Genomic DNA, 21,465 nt, shown 5'->3' on the forward strand with positions numbered 1-21,465 from the left:
ACTTTCGCTAAATTAGAAATAAGTTTCAAATAGTCATAGATTTTTTAAAAAAAGTTGGTCAATTCCACGGTGTCAGACAATCAATTGTTGTATAAACACCCTAAAATGACTCAAGATTCCTGTTTCATTGCACGAACTATATGAAGAACATGAACTCTACTTCTCCATAAAATATTTAAATTCTGAAGATTTCATAACCAATATTTCAATAAAAAATTTTTTGCGCAGTAACGAACGTGCAGTAAACTTTCGATTATCCACGGAACTGTATTTTAGGACTGTAACCACAACTAATCTGTGGGCCCCCCTTAAACATTGCACAATCGAAGAACATGCTCAATTGCACATCTTTTCGTCACTACACAGGTTTCCCCCAAGAGCAGTGGCATATCCTCAAAAAAAAAAAAAAAAAAAACTGACACTTCACCCTCCCCCTCCCCCAAAATCTGGTGTAGTCTGCACCACATATTTTTTAGAAGGTTGACACCATTGAGAAGGAATACTAATGGTGGGAGCCATAGCAAATGTCTCTGTGAAATAAGCTTGGGACCCAATGTTTCCCAGGTCAGGTGACTTGTTTGACAGGGAAGTTGTTGCGTTTTGGCACGCAATCGCTCTTTTGGCATTAAATATTTTTCAGTCGACGCGACGGCGCACAGTGTGGCATAGTGGGCAAAAATCCACCGAACTCGCGGGTTTTCAGCTAGGATCTTCTATTATGGCTCAAAATGCAGCAAAATTCAACTATTTCGTAGTGGTGCTACAATTTTGAATTTCTTAACCCCCTAATCGCCGCAGAGCTCAGAATGGACCCAAGTCGTGATTTTGAAAACTAAAACGTATGACCATATTTTTTCCCTATGTGGCTCAATGCTTAGTATAAATCGAGGAATTGGATAATAAAACACAACTTTTGATCGCTGCTGGGTGTTTAGAAATGCTTTTTTCCGCCGTATAAGTCATTAAAAACATGATTTTTCAGGTTTTTCCGTTGAAAAAATGGGTTTTAACGGTCTTCACACATCTCCCGCGCAAGAACAAATATATATCTTAGTTCTAATCTACGAGTTTTCAATCATTTTCCAAAGTTCAAAGGTAAAAACCTCCCTAAAACACCGAAAAATTGCTGCTGCTCCCTAGCAAATATCCTCACAAGTTTTCAGGCATCAGTCGAGCTTCGGTCTAGCATGCAGAAAGAATAATCTGTTTTCTACCAAGTCGAGTAAATTTTGAGTAGAACGTTTTGAAGCTTACTGTGAATAAATAGTACTTAGTTAAGAAGGAACAAATTTATAAAAATTAGCAGAATTTTATCTTTTTTTTTTTTTTTTTGAGAATTGTACTTGCATTAACTGAAATGTTATTAACCTTTTTCTGCACGTTAAAAATAAATCCAAACTTGACGAGGCAAGTTTACGCGTTGACTTCTGAACACCTTTTATATACACACGTTCTTACTGTGTCTTACTTCTAAACGTGCCCTGACACTTTTTTCGTTCCGAACTGTCTCAAAACTTTTTAGTATTTTCAGGCTTTCCAGTTTTGAAAATCATCATTTAATTTTTAATTGAGTAACAAATTCGTGTCTTATAGCTTACAATCATGTAGTGCTGTCTTCATGCCCGTTCAACTTTTACATTATACACTATTCAGTCCGTAACAAATTTGCTTTACTTTAATGATGGTTAGATATTTTGTTGAAAACACTAACAGGAACCACGTTAGGCGTAAAAATAAATATGCGTAAACGTGCCTCGTGTCCGGACCAAATTTACGCAAATGACTTGGACTCAAAAATATTTTTTTTAACGATTAAAAACACAAACTGAGCAACAACTGAATATACGAATTTTAACTCCATTAACTGCTTCATAAAACCGCAATGTCTAAAATTTCCTAAGTTGAAACGCAAAATTTAGAAAATTCATTGAAAAAAATCCGTGTAAATGTCCCCCGCTCTACCCTATTCTATATCTGAAAACCAGTAAGTATTATACATCTAAAACAGCAGCAAGTAATGTAGATCTATCTACAAAGGAAGGGGAAAGTAATGAAACAAGAATATCTAAAAATAGATTTTGCATTTGTCGGAGTAAAATAAATGCATTTATTTACATGCAGCAAATGATCGCTGAATTTTTTTTTTTTTGTTATTGTGAATCGCCTATAATAAGCCCCCCGCTAATAAACAGGAGTTAGTTGTACCTCATAAGCTATGTCCGTTACCGAATCAAACATAATATTTAAACTATTTTTTTGGAAACCTTCAAAATTTTTCTGCAATATATAGAAGTAGTCTATGGTTCTTCTGCAAAAATCATACATATTCATAGTCTTTGTAAGGTGTTTTATGCAGCAAATGATAAATCTATCAAAATGGAATTGCCCAATAATATGCGCCACAAATATATAGCTTTTATCCATTTCAAAAACGAGTGTTTACTATCAGAAGTCATGCACGCAAATACAACAAAAATACATACGTTTCATCCGATAGTTGGTCCAAACCTAACCTAGTAGTGTCATGATGCTTTGATTAGGAATGCTAACTGGTTATTGTCCAACCACGGATTGTATGGAATTTTCAAGCATCCAGATAAGACAAATCTACCTGAATGAGAGGAAAAAGTAAAATATTGATGCGCGTATTCCACTCATTTGAATGACACTCTGCTTCTGTAAAAGCTGACATCACTAAAAATAATAGATTCGTCCATTTTCGGCTTTAAAACGGATGTTTGTCTTTCCATACAATCCGTGATCAGACAGTAGGTTTGCCCCAACTATAGAGCCCGCATTAGATGCAAAAAAAAATTATAAAAATATGCACTAAAATAACTATATTTCTTTATACATTTATTTTTCTTTTGTTGGATTTGTAATTTTGATTACAGGATGAAATTACGATTACAAATTGGCTCATTACGATTTTGACTAAATATTAACTTTAAACGATTTTGAATACGACTACGGTTGATGGTATTTTCATTTTTATATTTCGATTATAATCAGGGCCATCCCAAGTGGGGGGGGGGGGAGGGGGGTGAGCAGGGAAATCGCCCAGGGCGCCACGAAATGAGGGGGCGCTCCTTGCGGCGCACCTCTTCGTATGAAATGCCCCGAATGTATAGAATTAGGGGCACCTTGCGGCGCCCCCTTATTTTAGGTGTCATAGATACGCAGCCATAGACACACAAAATAGAGAATCATTGCAATGATTCTCTATTTTATCCTATGGCACGAAAATATTCCTGTCTCTCAGTCTGCAAAGCATTTGTTTACTTTGTATCATTGGAACAGATACAATTTCTGAGAATATAACTGTTTAGAATCAATCAGAAGACACTTCTCATTTGTCTAGTTCTCACGAAATGTGCTTGAGTTCGGTCCCTGCATGCAGTGACGTAACCAGAAAGTTTTTTTAATGGAGCACATTGAAAAAAAATTAATAATAATGATTTTTTTTTTTTTTTTGATCGGATAGGAAAAAAGGTCAAAAGGTGTCCTGTTAAAATTTTGAAACTTTTAGTTTTAAAAACGCAAGTTTAGATTTAAAACGCGATTATAGGCCATGTTTATTGACTTAAGGGTAAGGGAGGGAGCTCAGAGACTGTTTCCGATCGATTATTATTATTATTATTATTTTTGAATAGATTGAAATCAATTCCTTCTCCCCCTGCAAGTTTTCGAAATTGAAGTTTCAAAAACGCAACTTTAGACAAACTTTGAAGATTTTATGGATTCAAGGATCTGGAGCATTTTTCAGGAAAATTGTTCAAAAATTTGGTCCAAAAAATTTAATCAGTGTTTTACTTTCAGGGGCTAACTCAAATTTTTTGCAAGTGTCGTTTGAAAAACCCATTATTTGTGATACTAAAGAAAGGCGGCATGGGGACCCTTGCACGAATATTTTCTTAAACTCGAGTCTTAAAAGCAATTTGTAAGGCCATATTTTATAATATTAGGGCCAATGATTTTTTGAAATTAGAACTCCAAAACCGCAATTCTGAGAGATTTTCGGTGTTGTTGAGTATTTGTGGGCTTCTCCCTAAAACTTACATTTTATTTGATGCAAAAGAATAACATCTTTGTTTAGAACATATAAAAAAGCTGATATTAAATTTGTACAAGTAAAACCAAAATACTCTTGAAAAGAATCATTGGATGAGTCCAGATCGAAATTTAATTTTGATGTAATTTACTTCGATAAATACGTTTTCCATTTATAATCAGCAAATTATTTATTCGTGTTCTTAGTTTCATCAATATGAATAACCAATTCAGTTTTAATTGTTTGTTTTTTATCTAGTGGGATAACATTATACTAAATAAATGTTTCCATTTTTAACATTTCCATTTTTGGAAAAGTTTTTTGGGGTATTAATGTTTCATAAATATTAAAAACATTCTTTGCTTGTGTTTTAATTTGTATTATGCATAGCCCTTTGGTTCTGTTTATCAATATGTAAAAAAATCAAGTATGTATTATGCACTGATGTTATAACTAACTTGATTTTTCTGTGTGTACAGGGGGGTGGGGCGGCAGGAAACTTTCGCCCCGGGCGCCATCAGTTCTTCGGACGGCCCTGATTATAATTTCGATTACACAAATATGTAATCGATTTCTTTCGATTACTGTAACGTAATCGTCGAATACTCCAAGCCTGGTTCCTGTGTAACTAGATAGGTACTTATATGCACTAATTCAGCGAAACATTTCGAAGGAACTTACTCCCCAAGATGTTCTCCTTCCTCGATACTGTCAGGTATTTTGCAGCCTTTCGTCTCAGGTAATAAGAGTGTCGATAAACCACTAGAGACAGCAAGGACAAAGTACAAGATGTTGGGCACGGACGGGTGCGTAGCTATGCCCTGCAATCAAGAAAAGAAACTAGTCAAATCAAGCAGAGAAAATGTGGTTTTTTTAAAACTAGATCATTAGCAAACAAGAAGTTTTTCGTATGTAAAAGCAGATTATCTTTTCCAAAGTTCAAGCAATGTTTGAAAGCGGAATATGTTTTATGTGAAAAAAAAATTATGAACTATATAAGAATCAATCTTCTGTTTCAAGCATATCAACGTTAATTTCAACACAAATCGAAGTCAACAATTATCTACAACTGTACGTATTGCCAAGCGTTTTCTCAACAATTTGGAGAATATATAACCGAGTCGGTAACGAACACTTGGTGACAAAAATGAGCTGTTGAATGTTGAATCTGTAGTCACTTGTCCACATTGGCGGTATTGGACGATAGTGCATTAGAATTATTATAGTAATATAGTCTATATTTGTAATATGAATCTCTGTAAAATTCTTTTCAGCAAATTACTAAGAGGTGTAAGCATTTATGGTATACACGCCCTGCATTTTAAGTCATTTGCCGTCCTCGTCCTGCAGCACCAGCAGAAAATGTGAAACATGGCATTTTCTGCTGGTGCTGCAAATTTATGGGCAAAGAAGGTTAACTAAATACATTATCAAGGCCAGAAAGCAATGAATAATTGCATTTTATTCTGCCTCTTTTTTTTTCAAGAGCATTTAGACACACGGCAGAGTGTCAGTCAAGTTTGGAAATCGGGGATATTTCGATAATTGGGAATCTGGCGATCTTTCTTCATTGGCGTCATTTTTTGGCTCCATGCCTGCACGAGAGACATTTTTCTTTTCAAATCTAAACAAAGAGACAGGAAACATCTATACACATAGGGTTACTATAAATCAGCAGGGTTACCGAAATAAAATTATCTACACCAAAAATGAGACGACGGCGCCCGATTCCCTATTATCGAAATTTCCCCCGGAAATCATGCGACGCATCTGCCAGTGTGTATCTTACAAGAATCATTTCAAGCTACTTTTAACCCCCTCATTTCACAAAAACTATTATATTTACGTGCTTGAAATTTTGTATGTCCATTAGAGCTGCATAGCAGACTTATAATCCCAAATTTCATGAATGTACCTCTTATAGTTATGGAATTATAAAAATTCTGAAAAGTGACATTTTTTACACTGACTGACTTGCTCATCAAAATGTTTTCGAACTTTCAAGTGTCTCACATACTTGAAATTTGGCATAAAGATAGATTTTCATGCATATGAGAGATATTTCGATAATTGGGAATCTGGCGCGGTCGTCTCACTTTTGGCGTAAATAATTTTATTTTGGTAACCTTATGTGAATAGATGTTTCCGATCTCTTTGTTTTGATTTGCAAAGAAAAATACCTCTCGCGCAGGCGCTGGAGCCAAAAACTAATGATAATGAAGAAAGATCGCCAGATTCCCAATTATCGAAATATCCCCTGCATATGTAAAGGGAAAAATCTAAAAAGTCAAAAAAAACTAGGTAGAATTACGGTAACCGGGTCGCAGCGATAAATATTTCATTCCGGCAACCCGCTACCTTACCTTAGCTACGGAGCAATTTCGGCAACCCTACACCAAAGCTTATTCGTTATTCGTTTGGCCAATCAATCATTTCAGAGTTCACAATATAAAATTGTAATTTACTTGTCTGCTAAATATTTTATTTTAATTTGCAACTCCTGAGTTCGAATTCGCTATCGTGCGGTGATTAACAATACTAAAGAAAAAGGTAAAACATTCCATTCTACGTGTTTTCCTTGGGGGTAAATTACAAGCTTCAGACAGTTTATGGTGCAATGTAATTTCAGAAGAATAGAAAATAAAGCTTCCCACAAACACGATGAAAAATTACTGTCATTCACTAAGCGTCAAAGCAAGTTATAAGTTGTGGCATTTGTTTATTTTACCTTTTTCATCCGCCACTAGACAGTAGTTGCAGCGCCCCCTATAGTTTGTTGGAGTTGCGAATTCCATAGAACAATATTTTTAATTTCCTCAAAGGTGATTTTTTTCTGAAAACTGGCAACATATATTGTGTTTCTTCAATTTTTAGATCTTAGAAACATTTCATAAAATTTTACATCGTGGAATGTTTGTCACTTTTAACTATTTTAGGTATAACTTTGATATACACCCCCAAAAATTACGCGCCAAATCTGGCATTCCCTACGGACTTTTTAGGGTTGCTGTTCCTTATTTTGGTGTTGCCAATTTAGGTTTTTTCAGCTTTTAGGTTTTTACTGTTGCCAAATTTAGTATTTTCATGTATTTTGTACCATTTTTTGAGTTTTTTTAAAAGTTTTGTGGCAACAATTTTTGTGGCAACAAAGTTTTGTGTCAACAAAAACAAAAAAAGTCGCCAAATTTCCGATTTGGGGGGGTATATCAAAGTAGTTCCCTATTTTAAGTTATAGATTTAAAAATTAGTTATTCCTATCTTTGGATACTTTTTTTGGAATTTGTTTGCAGTAAGTAATTTCCTTAGTGTTTTATTGTTCCATCTTCAATTTAAAATTCATTACTTATCGTAATAACTTATTCAGTAAGTTTGAATTAAAATTTTAGTTCTAATGTTTTCTGGATGGATCTTTTGATATGATTCAACTTATTTAGTTGATTGTTTTCAGTTTTAATTGAACATTAAATTTACTTAAGGGCTCTTTCTGTTTATTGACGAACTATTTCAGACCAATGTCGCTTTCTATCCAACTTTTAATGTTGCTAATTTTGCTAGAAATGTATGTTTCATCTTTATGTTCCTAAGGAATTCAAACATAAAAAGTGTAACATCATTTACATATGTCATGAACCTTTTCGTTTTATGCGCTTGATCTTCCCACACAGATTATGTTAACATCTTGAAAAAAGTTACCTCTCACTTGTCTATTCTGCAAACTTAATTTAAAAATAAGAAAATTAATAAAGTTCTATAAAAAATTAGGCTTTATGATATGTTTCTGAATATTTTGGGGGATATTTCGATAATTGGGAATCTGGCGCAGTCGTTTCATTTTTCGCGTAAATAATTTTTTTTGGTAACCCTGCTGATTTACAGTAACCCTATGTGAATGTCTCTTTGTTTAGATTTGCGAAGAAAAATAACTCTCGTGCAGGCGCTGGAGCCAAAAATTGACGCCAATAAGGAAAAGTCGCCAGATTCCTAATTATCGAAATATCCCCATATTTTGCTATATTTTCATCATTTAAAAATGAAAAAAAGAACTTTATTACTTTTTTTTGCTTCTTTACGATTATGCTCAGAGAAAGAAAAAGATTAATAAACAGTTCTAGTTACCAAAGCGATAGTTTGAGCCATCCGAAGCTCCGCCCTTTTTCTCTGGTTGTCTCTCATTGGAAGATTTTCTTTGTTTGCAATGTGGTACTTTGTTTACATTGAGTCGTAGGTGCCAAATTTGGCTTTTTTTTGGAAAAATACGCCAACACGACGCGGTTACCGTAATTCTTCCAAAAACAACATTAAAAATAGCAAAAAACAACGCTATTTTTTATGAGCATCACGGCGTAATCACTTCACCGCGCGATTGTAATATTTCGCCAAATAAATGAAAACAAATGGGTTCGGCAAACGTCGCCAAAACAAGGTTGTTGAAGTTTTAAATTAACAATTTAATTTCTAACTAAAATGGAGCTTCAAACAATACTTTCAGTTCCGCTAAAATGAAAAATGATCCATCAAATACACTGCTCGACATTGAAAATGCAACACCAAGAAGGAGTGGTCAGAAAGTGATGAAATTTGGAAAAAAGATAGACAGCAAGGAATAATAAATGGTCTTAGTTTCAAAATGATAGGCGGAATAGAGAGCGAGATCGGCGTCGGCTCAGTAGGATGTAGGACCACCGCGGACAGCGATACACGAAGAAACTAGTCTAGGTCACTAGTCAATAAAGGTACGGATGGTGTCCTGAGGAATGGCTCTCCATTCCCATTTTTCAACCATTTGCCACAGTTCGGCTTCTGAACGAGGCACGGACAGAGTCTGCAAACGGCGTCCAATCACATTCCACACATGTTCGATTGGTGACAGGTCAGGAGAGTATGGTGGCCAGGGAAGCATCTGTGTGCCTTGGAGAGCATGTTCGCAGATGCGAGCACTGTGTGGTCGGGCGTTATCCTGCTGAAAAATTGCATTAGGTAGCCCTTGAAGGTAAGGGATTGCCACCGGCCGCAGCACATTATCCAAGTATCGTTGGGCCGTCATAGTGCCCCGAATACGAACTACAGGTGATATGTAATTGTTCGCAATTGCGCCCCAAACCATTATGCCACGTTGTCGTGCGGTGGGACGTTCCACAGTTACTGCCGGATTAGATCTGTCTCCTCGACGACGCCACACACGTATGCGGCGATTATCACTGGATAAACAGAAGTGGGATTCAGCTGAGAACACGACATTTCGCCATTCTGTCATCCACGTCGCCCTAGTCTGGCACCATACTATACGTTACTGTCTATGTTGTGGGGTCAATGGCAGTCTTCTTAGCGGACGCCGTGATTGCAGACCACGTGCGACAAAAGACGGGAAATGGTTCTGGTTGACACGGGAACATTCAGGGTATCTTGCACCTGCTGCAGAATCGAGGAACAAGTGACTTGTGGGTCTGCTACAGCTTGTCGGTGATTTGTCGATCCACGAGTTCTGACGTCACTCTGGCTGCCCCTGCATCCCTCAATCTTGCCACATTTCGTTGTTCCAACCATATTCGGCACAGCCGATGCACTGTGTTCGCATCCACGTGGGTATCAGCTGTGATTTGACGTACGGACCAACCTCCCCTTCTCAGTCCGATCACCATACCCCTCGTAAAATCGTTTATCTGCTGGAAGTGCCTTCGTTGACGTCGGCCTGGCATTCTCTCGTGTTACACGTATCCTCCAAAACAAAAACAAAATTTCTTCGATAATTCTCCAGTCAGAAATAACGACACGAATATTGCGCATTCTGCAAGTTCCTTCCCTTATATCTTACTTCACGTGCGTCGGAGAGCTGCGCATTTCACATCATTTACATAACTCAGTGATGTACATCTACTCTAAAATTTGCATAAATTTCTGAACACTCCTTCTTGGTGTTGCATTTTCAATATCGAGCAATGTAATTAAAATTGCAAATCTAGAACTAAGCCTTTAAAATCAAAAATAACCAGCTTTAAAATTTATAAAACTTTCGTTCTCAATTAAATGCAAAATTTTGCAGGAGGAGCAAAAATGGCAGCAATAATTTCAAAATCCAATTTCAAAGAAAGCAAAAATTTGTTTTCTAAATGAATTGAAGAACATGGGAAAATCCAACATATATGAGGAACTGCTATGGAACTTGGTAACCGTTTAGGTCTGAACTTTTTTTGTCGGTGACACCGTCTATCCCGAACCTTATTTCGGAAGAATTTGGCTTCTTTTTCACATTTATGTTTAGTTGGGATTTTTTTTTTCACAGATGTTGTATAGCTACATCTTTGATTTTCTTCCCTTTTCAAGCAGTTACTCGAGATCACTATAGACATTCGAAAGCGAAAAATCGCAGTTGAATCGAGGCGTAGTATCTTTTGTGATGTTACATTTGCTTTTAATTTCTTCAATCTTGCACGTAAATCTCCAATCTTTTTGTCATGCATGTGCTAAAAATTTTCTATAGTGCCTTCCACAGGGGGCGTGAAACTAGAAGGGCTAAACACAGAAGAAATATTAATAAATACAAAAATGTAATCTTTCACCGAAACAAATAAATTACGCTCAAATCAGAGCTTCACTCACCAGTTCTCTTACAAAAGGAGCTGCGATCGATCCAACTCTTCCAAGCATAGAGCATGTTCCAACAGCAACATTCCGCACTACAGTTGGGAAAAGCTCACTAGTATATAAATAGAGGATTGTCAACGTTCCTGTAGCACAAAATTTCCCAAACAAATGCAAGGTAGTCGCCAACCAGGAAAGATCTGTCAATAGCAATATTGGTAAGATTCGTCAAAGAGATATTGTCGCCAAATACTGAGATTTTTTTGGTGATCATAAAATGATGCTAAATATAATAAGCAGCAAAACTTGACCAGTATTTGACATTGTGAACAAAGACAAACTAATGGAAGTTTTTGTGCTGCTTATAGATTTGTTAGCGGATTATTTTACACTAGCTTTTACCAGCGGCTTCGCTCACGTTGATGTAGTTTTTTTCAATTGATTCAAGTTAATGGTCATTACAGGCAGAGGTCAAATAGTTCCCAAAAAATTGCTTGTCTCTAGTTTCGCAGACATTTCAAATTGCCTGCCCCCTTAAATGTATCAAAAGGTATGATTAAAACTGAAAATTAGGGGGAAAGGGAGTAAATGAAATGTCGGCAAAACTGAGAAGACACCCAAAAATCACAAAAAATAAATCACAAAAACGTTCAGGAGTTGTAAAGAAGTTAGTTTGGGTAATTCCCAAAAATCCAATTCGAGTGAGGTCAACTATTAAATAAAGTGAAACAGTTCCCTTATAATCCCGATCTCCGTCAAATATATAATATATAGCGCTACACCGGCAATCTAAATTATTGTATAATGTATAACTTCTTACCGTAGAAATCGTCCCAAAATAGGGTCAACAATCACTACAAATCCTGATTCTAATAATGTCTCTTTAGAGTCAGAACATCAAACCTTTAAAATCCCCAAAAGAAGGAAATCAACTGTTTCTAAATAACGCAAACGGTCCTGATTATAATACGAAAAAGTTCAGAGTAAAAATACCATTAAAATCAGAGTAAGCACAACAGTTTTTTTTTAAGTTCCCATTTAAATGAGGATAATAGTACAAAAAACTTCTCATTTCGCAAAGAGAAAAATTCCCAAAAGTCTCTATTAGAATGGTCTCTATCAGCGTTTTCAAATAACATTTCCCTCTGATGATCTCAGTTATGATTATTTCCAAAAATCTTCATCAGTACAGGTCTCATAGGATAAAAAACAAATATAAAAACAAAAACAAAATAAAAGAAAAAAAGAAAGAACAATATTCTCCATTGTCGCCCTTATAAAAGGGACATTAATCCCCAAAATCCTAATTAGCATCATTAATCCTTAAAAATACACACACAAAAAAGAAAAAAGAAAAATTAAAAGTTTCATAAAAGTTTTAAATAATTCGCCAATGCACTAAAGTAGTCGTCTGGTAAGAGTACAGATAAAAAATGGATTTGGTGGATTAATTTACATTTTAATATTAGTTTTAACGTTATTTAAGAGTGTTGTTTCACTAATTTGGCGGATAAATTTTAACTTCAATACTTCATAGTACTTAATAATCTTTTTTACCAAAATTAATTTGGCGGAATTTTTACATTTTAATGCAACTTTTTTAATGGCTGTAGCATCAAAATTTTTGAACACTCGTCCCGAACACGTTATCATAACTCTGACTATCAAATGAGTTTTAAAAATGTCCTTTTGTTTAGTTTTATTTTATATTTCTTGCGATTAAAAGCAACGTTAAAATGTAAAATAATAAAATCTAATCCATTATTTATCGCCAAAGGACCACACTACCATACATTCGGCAGAGACTTGCCAAGTTTATGAAACTGCGTAAAATGTTTGGTTAATCTATATTCATAAGATACCTATGATTTTTAATTCCGAACAGAAAATGCTATAAAGAAAATGTTTTGCATGTATTTGGCCGTTTCTGGCGAAAAATAAATCTTTCTTCGATGGTAACTGGGTGTAGGGGCAGACTCTATTTCATAACATTATTTAGTTACCAGATAATTGTACGTAGCAAAAATACCCGGCGTTGCCTGGCTCTGTAATAATTATGAGAAACAATCGCTACTTTTATTCATTCTCTGCTGTAACTGAAGTAACTCAAAACACACCACTTTGACGTGATTAAAAATAGAGCTTCTTCCTTACCCATAAAAGTAAAATGGTAATAAGTATGAAGAACAAAATAGTAGTACTCTTTTAGAAACGAAAAAACAATATTTAAGCATATACAAATTTGAGGGATTTCCAAAATATAAAATTAAACTTTACTTGTTTAAAAATATGTATCTTTTTTTTCCTTTATAACATAGTCTAAAACCTTTTCTATATTGCTATTGAAGTACAAACTTTTAAGAAGTGTAGCTGCCCGTAATCCCTTACTGCGATTTAAAATGTTATTAAATTTGCATTAATCGTTTTAAGATACCTTAAATGAGGCTCCTCCTCCCTACTTTGTAAAACTGTGTGTTACAAATTTTCATCGAAGAGATAGAGTCGCCAAATACGCAGAGATACTTCTGGTGATTATAAAATGATGCTACCCGAAATGTTTCCAATAAAAAGTAAAAAATTGGCAATTGTTTGAAATTGTGTGCAAAGACAACGAAATTGAAGTTTTTGCGCTGTTTATGGATTTGCTTAATTTAGTTGGCGAATTATTTTACGTGTTAACAAATTTAAAGAAAGAAATATTAAAGAAATGGCAATATTTGGTTACATGGTGAAAACCGAGAAACAGTATTGCGTAGTCTTTAGCTTCAAAAACAGCGACAATTGAAAAAAAAGGCCAAATGCCTTAGCTAATGAAATGATTCCACAAAAAAAGTTTGGCTAAATTCTAGCTGATCGATTAAACACCCAGTCAATACAAATAAATAAAATAAAATAATAGTTTAAAAAACTAAAAAAACACGCTTTCGTAGCAAATGAACTAAAAAGTGAAAAATAATCTTTGGATGATAGTAGTTGACCAATCACTTAATTTTAATGTAATACAAAAAAGCGTGGGGTGCTGTCTATTTACATTTTTGCTTGGACAACAAATGAAGAAATTCAAGATAACTGATAAGAAGCCCCCCACGCTTTTTTGTATTACATTAAAATTAAGTGATTGGTCAACTACTATCATCCAAAGATTATTTTTCACTTTTTAGTTCATTTGCTACGAAAGCGTGTTTTTTTAGTTTTTTAAACTATTATTTTATTTTTCTGTTTTTTAGTCTTATGTTGGAGAATTATCAGGCGACGAAATTATTTATAAAACGAGTGCGAAGTAATTTCTTAAAGTTAAGACAAGTGCACCCAGATGGGAAGCTACTGTGAGTCATCGATGTATGTTTGCGGAAATCATGTTTATATTACTTTGAAAATTTGAGATGCATTTGAATAAAAGTTTTGTCCAACAATGAGAATGAGCCCAGCAATGAATTTCCAATTGAAGGCTCACCTAAATTTTGGCATGAGTTTAGTCAAAAACAATTATATTTCATGTTCTAATTACCTTGGAACATTGGAACAAATTTTGTCTGATGCAGAAAACTTAAAGGTTTTTGTAGATATTTTTAAATAATTTTTGCGAGCATTTTTTAATGTATTTTTTGAAATTTTTCTTTTTTCACATTGTTGGATTTATGCCAAAATATTGATTAAAATTGGAGGAAACTAACAATTAAAAGAGTTAATTAATTAATTTGATTATAGAATATTGCATTGTCATCGGGTCTGAGGTCGCGTGCCAAATTTCAAAAGAATCCGATCGCAGGAAGTGGGCGAAATTTGAGCTGCAAGATTCCGTTACAAGATACATACATACATACATACATACATACAGGTGAAGCTAATAAAAGCGTGTTAAAAAACTCATTAATTGCCTCAAAGTTGCATTAAAATGGAAAATAAGCAGCCAAACCCATGTATTATTTGCCAATTTTGTGCAAAAATCTTACTTCAAGATTTGACTTCAGAAAAGCCTTGAACAGTCACGAAAAGCAAAGATAGTCAATAATACAACAATAGTCGATATCGACAGGGAGTTGAGATGATACACTAAATATTGTATTGAGTTAAGGAAAGCCTTCGAACATGGAACTAAAAAGCTCATAACTCGTTTTTTATTCTACTTAGAAATTTCGAACAGGTGCCAAATTCAGCAGAAAAATCAGAGCGTTCGATAGACATATAATGTTAATATGTGCAAGTATTTTTTCATTCCCATATTAGAGAATTTATACGAAAATTGTGCTTTATTGCCCCCCTAAGGGGGTTTTGCCCCTCATAATGGGACGAAAACTACCCTATGTGTTAATCTGATGCATAAGCTATATTATTGTAAAGTTTCATCAAAATCCTTTCAGTAGTTTTTGCGTGAAAGAGTAACAAACATCCATACAGACAAACTTTCACACATATAATAGTAGTAAGATTTAAAAAAAAGTTTTAAAGATTATTTTAATTGCTATATTTTGGTAAACTAGGGGGCTATCGCCCCCTGCTCGCTATCGCTCGCCAACCCCCGGAACTGCTTACGCAGTTCCCTGTGGATCGCTTCGCGATCCATGCTCGCTTCGCTCGCTCGCTGTATGCCAATACATTAGCCTAGCTAAAATTTTCCGTAAAAATTAAAGTTGGTAATTGCATTTAGGTCACCATCCATTTAACCAATATGAAAATTACGTTCATAATGTTAATTTGTCTGCTTTAGCCAGATTTTCGACAGTTTAACTTTGCTGTATGTAAGATGACTGCCTTGGCAATGTGCACAACTTTACCATTATAGATACAAAAGTGTCTGTCATTGCTTTGGAGAGATTGCACTTCTACCTGTTGGTCCGCGGAAGGTATTTTATTTCCCTTCTACCACCCATTGGAAAACCAATGAAGGCATTCCCCTATCCGCCACCTGGGGACGCGCCCTCTAGGGGTTACAGGCTCCCCCGAGGGATGTATTTACATTATTTACACTCTTATATATATTTACATATTTACACTCTTATATATTCTAATCTGAGAAAACTTCCTCATATACACAATTAAAAATGTCCCGTTTGGGAGCCACAACTGACACTGCTTCAAAAGATCTTGTTCTTGATAATGCCACATAGAGCTGGCCATGACTAAAAACAGGCTCAGAGAGCACCAAACATATTTTCTCAAACGTTTGTCCTTCTTGTTGTTATTCTGAATCCTTGCCACGTCACGAACAAAAAATGGTTTAACTAAAAACGCGAAAACTCGCCAAGGCTACTTTGCTTGCACAATACTAAAACTACTATAACCCTAAACAAATTTGGCGAAACCTTTCAGCTGAGAATAAAAGGAATAAAGTAAATTCTTTCTCGGTTATTCATTTTGAACTGAACTGTCGTACTGAAGCAGAGAATAGACGACGCTCAAAGCGCCTACGCGTTCAAAACAACATTGCCGATGAACATGATTGTGGAGCAATGTGTGAAGAATGCGAATTTTGTGGTGCTCTTTATTGGCAGAAAGAGCGTAATACTGCAAATAAATATACTAAATGTTGCCATGACGGAAAGGTGCGGTTACCGGCATTGTGTGACGCACCTGATCTGTTGAAGGAACTGCTGACTGAAAATTCCCCAGCCGCTAAAAATTATCGGCAGCGAATCAGAGAATACAACTCTGGAAATGGCTCGTCTTAAATTGGATTCAAGAACGGTTTCCTGCCTTCTTTGAGCTTTTCTTTGCTGATTAAGGTTGAAATGGGCCACAGCCCGACTCAAACTCATCTCAAAAAAAAAAAAAAGTTCGTTGAGTATTCTGTGATTCAAGATTTCAAAACAACGTAGAAGTTTGTTTACATGATTTATCGGCGAAGTGTTGCCAACAGAGGTTTAGAAATTCACCCCTTCATTTGCCGGCACGTAAGAGAATTATATATATAGATGGTGAAATGAAAGCAAAAAAACATTATTACGTAGTCTTTGGCTGCGAAAACAGCGCCAGTTGAAAAGATTGCCTTCCGTTATAATTGAATCGTTATGATTAATTATTACTATGTTCTTATTTCTATGAAATTAATATACATATTTAGTAATTGATTTCCAATTGCATATTTGATGCATAAACTCGTTTGTAAATGTAAGTAATAAACTTACACATATTTTGAAAAGACTCTTTCGGTCAGAATAGAAAAAAATATGTTTTTCTGCCTATATGTTAAAGCCCAATTGGTGAAAAAATCTTTATGATCGAGAAAAATGGATCCTGGATACTTGAAATCGGCGCATTCAGTAGAATAAAAGTCACTGATTACCTTACAATCACTTTTTCATGACCCGAATTTTGCAGGCCTGAGAATTTTTGACAATAAAATACTTTCTATTTTCCAACTTGCCAAAATCAATTGTCTTTTTACTTCGTTGCGTTATTGATTATTGGCATAGATGAGAATAAAATCCTAAGAAAGCAATAAATTTCATGTTTAGTAAATTACCGCCCATTAACCAGGGCTAAAGCAGAATTACATGAAATACACCGCCAGCTCAGTTATTTCCAGCCTAGGACTGCAGTTTCGTGCTTATTAGCACTCATCAGCTCGGCATAGGAAAGTGACTGAGCTGGAGATGGAAAACCTCTTAAGGAAGCCAAGAGTGCCAAACAAACTGGTAGCTAATATAGAATTAGGACAGACCAGACGAGTGACCGAAGCAATGGTTCGGTTCAACTCGAGGATTGAAGGCAAGGCATGGTATGTTTAGTAAATTACCGCCCATTAGCCAGGGCTAAAGCAGAATTACATGAAATACACCGCCAGCTCAATCATTTCCAGCCGAGGACTGCAATTTCGTGCTTATTAGCACTCATCAAAGGATACTCATCGGCTCGGCATAGCACTCATCAGCTCCTACGCCGAGCTGATGAAAATCCCTTTTTTTAAATTCCTGTAGTTACCCAAAAAGTCTCAGAAATAAAAACAAATTCAAGAATTTTATTTCTTTACGCTCAAGCGAGAAATGGCAACGCATAATATTATCCAGCAATTTCTTTACGCTAACTATGTCACGTGAAAAAGCAAATAAAAATGAATTTTTGATAACTTTTAATTCGCAACTCCAACGAACTATAGGGGGCACTGAAGTCACTGTCTAATGGCGGAATTGAAAACTAAAACAAAAGCACATGGTAACGAAGAAAATGCTAAAAGTGTTGTGATTTTTGTTCGGACGTATGATTTTTTCGCTTTATTCTTTTTAAATTAATTTTCAAAGTCTTGTGGATATTCTGGCCCACGTAGAAAGAAATGAGAATTCAAGAAGCATTACTAAACATCAAACATTAATGCAAAGTACGTAGTTCATAGTTCTAAGCAGCCATTTTCACGATGTTGAATTCGATATTTATCAATTCTTGATAAAACTAAATAATAATTGTGGCCTGACAAGAATAACAATTAATGCTAGAAAATTTAATATGACATTACAAATTATTACCAAAAGAAGATGATACTTCTTTGCTTTGCTTTGGCTAGCACTTGTTTTCCATTTGTAGCCGAGTTATTTCTCTTGAATTCCCGAATCGGTTAATTTAAAAATTTTCTGTTTCGATTTTTCTAATTTCTGAGTTACGATTTAATTGTGTCATGTTATGCAAATCATCAACAAAATTCTCACGGATATATGGTGGTAGTTTTCTTTTCAGTTGATTGACAATTATTTCTTTTTACTTATCGAATTCTGTAATCTTACTACCATTTTATTCCACTCATGATAAAAATTGAAAATAGTTTAACTAAAAACGCGAAATCTCGCCAAGACTACTTTGCTCGCACAATACCAAAATTATAACCCTAAACAAATTTGGCGAAACCTTTCAGCTGAGAATAAAAGGAATAAAGTAAATTCTTTCTCGGTTATTCATTTTGTTCTACGATAATATATTCAAGAAAATATTTTGCATACTGTCCATTCCAACTAAATGCTGCTGTAAAATATGGTAAGTTTAATTAATTTAAGATTAAAAAAAACCCCATATTCTTACAAATTCATACAAAACAATAAAATTTTTTACCTTGTATAACGTTATCCAAGTTTGTTAATCCAGTATTTTCGCTTTTACCAATTATTAAGGAAATAATGAAAACTAACATTATTTTGAGAAGCTCGAGAATACTACTAAGTGACGAATTAATTTCTGTAGCTGAAAGCAAACTAAGACACATCGATTGCGTTAATAAATACTCAGAACAAACTGCCTGTGTTTACGTCAACAGACACACGTGGAACGCTTCATTTGCAGTTTTGTAAATCACCGCAAGGTAGCGTATTCGAGCGCTGGAGTTCCGAATTGCTTCTAGCTCCAAGCGAATTTCGGCTTTTGAGTCGTAAAACGAGGGGGTAAACGTTTTTTGAAGTATTTTTCACGATCTTTTGAACCATACCAAATTTGAAGCACTAAAATGCATTTTTCGTGCTGAAAAAGCGGTTTGAAAATGAATTAAAAGTTAACGTTTCACGCTTCCAACAATGTATTTCAACAATGAAAAAGAGATAAAATTAAAATGCTTGAGTTTCGCAAACTAAATAAGGCCTATAACTTTTTTTTTCTAGTGGATTTTTGCACACCAGTGTAGTTGTAGTTACCAAGGTGATAGTTGAGCAATCCGAAGCTCCGCCCCTTGTCTTTGGGTCAACTCTCATTGGATGATTTCTTTTGTTTGCATTGCAGTACTTTGTTTACATTGAGTCGAAGGTGCCAAATTTGGCAGTTTTTGAAAAAATACGCCAACGCGACCCGGTTACCGTAATTCTACCCGGTTTTTTCAATATAACTTTGTACAAAAGCTTTCCAAATCAACACATCAGTGGCGTAGCCAGGATTCTGATTCGGGGGGGCCCAGGCGATTTTATCAATGCACTACCAAATTAACTATTTTTCGTTAAATCGCGAATTACGTTATTAAAAATAGATTTCATCATGCATTATGTGCATTATAAATTATTACTAATAATTCATTAAAAATCAATAAAAATTAATTGCACCCATATTTGTGGTGCTGGATATTTTCGATCATAAATAACATCAAGATTAATGCACCAGTAATATGCTAAAAAATGTAAATGCTTTTAATTTGTAATCAAAATAATGAAATGTATTTACCATAATGTTAATTAGCTATTTAAAAGTACATAAAAATTATCTTGTATTGAAAATTTAGTCGTCTTTTATTTTTTAAAAATTCTTCCGCTATTTCTTCATCTGAAATTTTGAGTTCTCTGTGTATTGACATCAGGGCAAGTCCATTTAGACGTTCTTCGCCAGTAGTGCTCCTTAGATAGGTTTTTACTCTTTTAAGGGTCGAAAATGTCCTTTCTACTGCTGCCGTAGAGACGGGAAGAGTGGGCAGTATTAAAAGAAGAATATGGACATTTGGGAAAACTGTTTTCTCACAGTGTGCTAGTGCCTTCACCAGGGCTGTGAAGTCGGAGTCGGACTGATTTTGGGGTAAAGAAGTCGGAGTCGGAGTCGTTAGAAAACATGCCGACTCCGACTCCGGGCTTCTTTTTATCTTTCCTTTTCACTGACTCTCCTTGCATTTTTTAAAAACTGACTACCAATTGGTTCGATTACATGTATAAAAAGATACCAATGAGAATATAACTGCCATTATGGCAATCAGCTAGCTTGAATGCTTATCGCTGTAGCCGTACCCTAGTTTGCTTGCTTTTTAACTTTACTAATAGCAACTGTCAGCAAACGGTTTTGTTGCCTAACATTTTCAAGTAATCACTTTCAAATAAAAATAGAAATATAGTGTTTTGTTCGATCTCAGTTATAAAATAGTAAAAGAAACGTAACAAATTAGTAAGTCGAGGCCCGTAGCTAAGGTTGAGGGTGTTCGGCAAATTCAAAGAAGTTCTGGCGCGAAAGCACGAATCCAAAAGATTCGATGAAATAATCTAATGTTTTTATCTTTATTAAGACTATTTCTATAAGCTTGGTTCTCACTAAAAAGTATGGAACAAAATAAGTGTAAATGATTTCTTGATTACACCAGTCAATAATTGCAGTTAATCTTAAAATCTTCATATTAAGGTTAATTCTAAAGCAGCCAATAAAATTTAAATTAAAAATTTAGTGAACAAGAAATATAGGTATAGTAAAAGCTATTAGTGCAAATTTGTATGCCGCCGCATTTTGTGTAAAATTAGCTCCTGACGTATATGTGCCCTATTTTCAACGAAATTCAATTTATGAAATACTAGCAGTACCCGCACAGCGATGCCCGTGCTAAAAATTTAATGGTAGTCCGTTGAATAAAACAAATTGACGCCCCCTCCCCGTCTGATGTGAAATGATCGTTTTTCTTTGTATAAAATGCGTACACACCTTTTCAAAAAAAAAAAAAAAAAAAAAAACTATTTAAGTTTCTTTGTAATTTAAAACTTATCGTCAAATCATTAAATTAGATTTACAGTTGCTTTAAAACTCTATTTAGCGAGTGAAGCGCACTGTAAAAACGATTCAGAAACGTTCCTGGAAAATAATAGGCAGCTGATGTGACCAATTTCAACCAGTAACATTTCTTACAAAAACCAGGAACGTTTTCCGATACACGTGAGTAACCTTCCTGAAATGCTGGGAAATATCCCCAGTTAAAGCCAGTCGTGAACCTTCTACAAAAATTAAATAGGTTTAATGTATTTGATTAGAACCTTCCTGGTTTACCAAGAAAGTTCCACAAGCATTACCGCGACCATGGCCAAAGCTGCGCAAATAATTGCAAGCACAAACCAATCATATTTCTTGCCTGCAATTCCTGCCTCGCAAGGCTGCAGCTAGCCAGTGACTTATTTGCTCCCATTGGG

The 21,465-nt window shown here is 35.0% G+C and overlaps 1 protein-coding gene across 1 annotated transcript in view; it reads right to left on the reverse strand.

The window, feature by feature from the left end:
- Window positions 1-21,465, reverse strand: part of LOC129222174 (organic cation transporter protein-like) — a 65,509-nt gene that overhangs the window by 1,376 nt on the left and 42,668 nt on the right. Inside the window, exons 9-10 of the mRNA XM_054856635.1 lie at window positions 10,649-10,830; window positions 4,733-4,872 (exon numbers count right to left, since the gene is read on the reverse strand). Of these exons, the coding sequence (XP_054712610.1) occupies window positions 4,733-4,872; window positions 10,649-10,830 (322 nt within the window). The remainder of the gene's footprint in view (window positions 1-4,732; window positions 4,873-10,648; window positions 10,831-21,465) is intronic.

The sequence above is a fragment of the Uloborus diversus genome, chromosome 5 (genome assembly GCF_026930045.1).
Source record: "Uloborus diversus isolate 005 chromosome 5, Udiv.v.3.1, whole genome shotgun sequence".
Lineage (NCBI taxonomy): Eukaryota > Metazoa > Arthropoda > Arachnida > Araneae > Uloboridae > Uloborus > Uloborus diversus.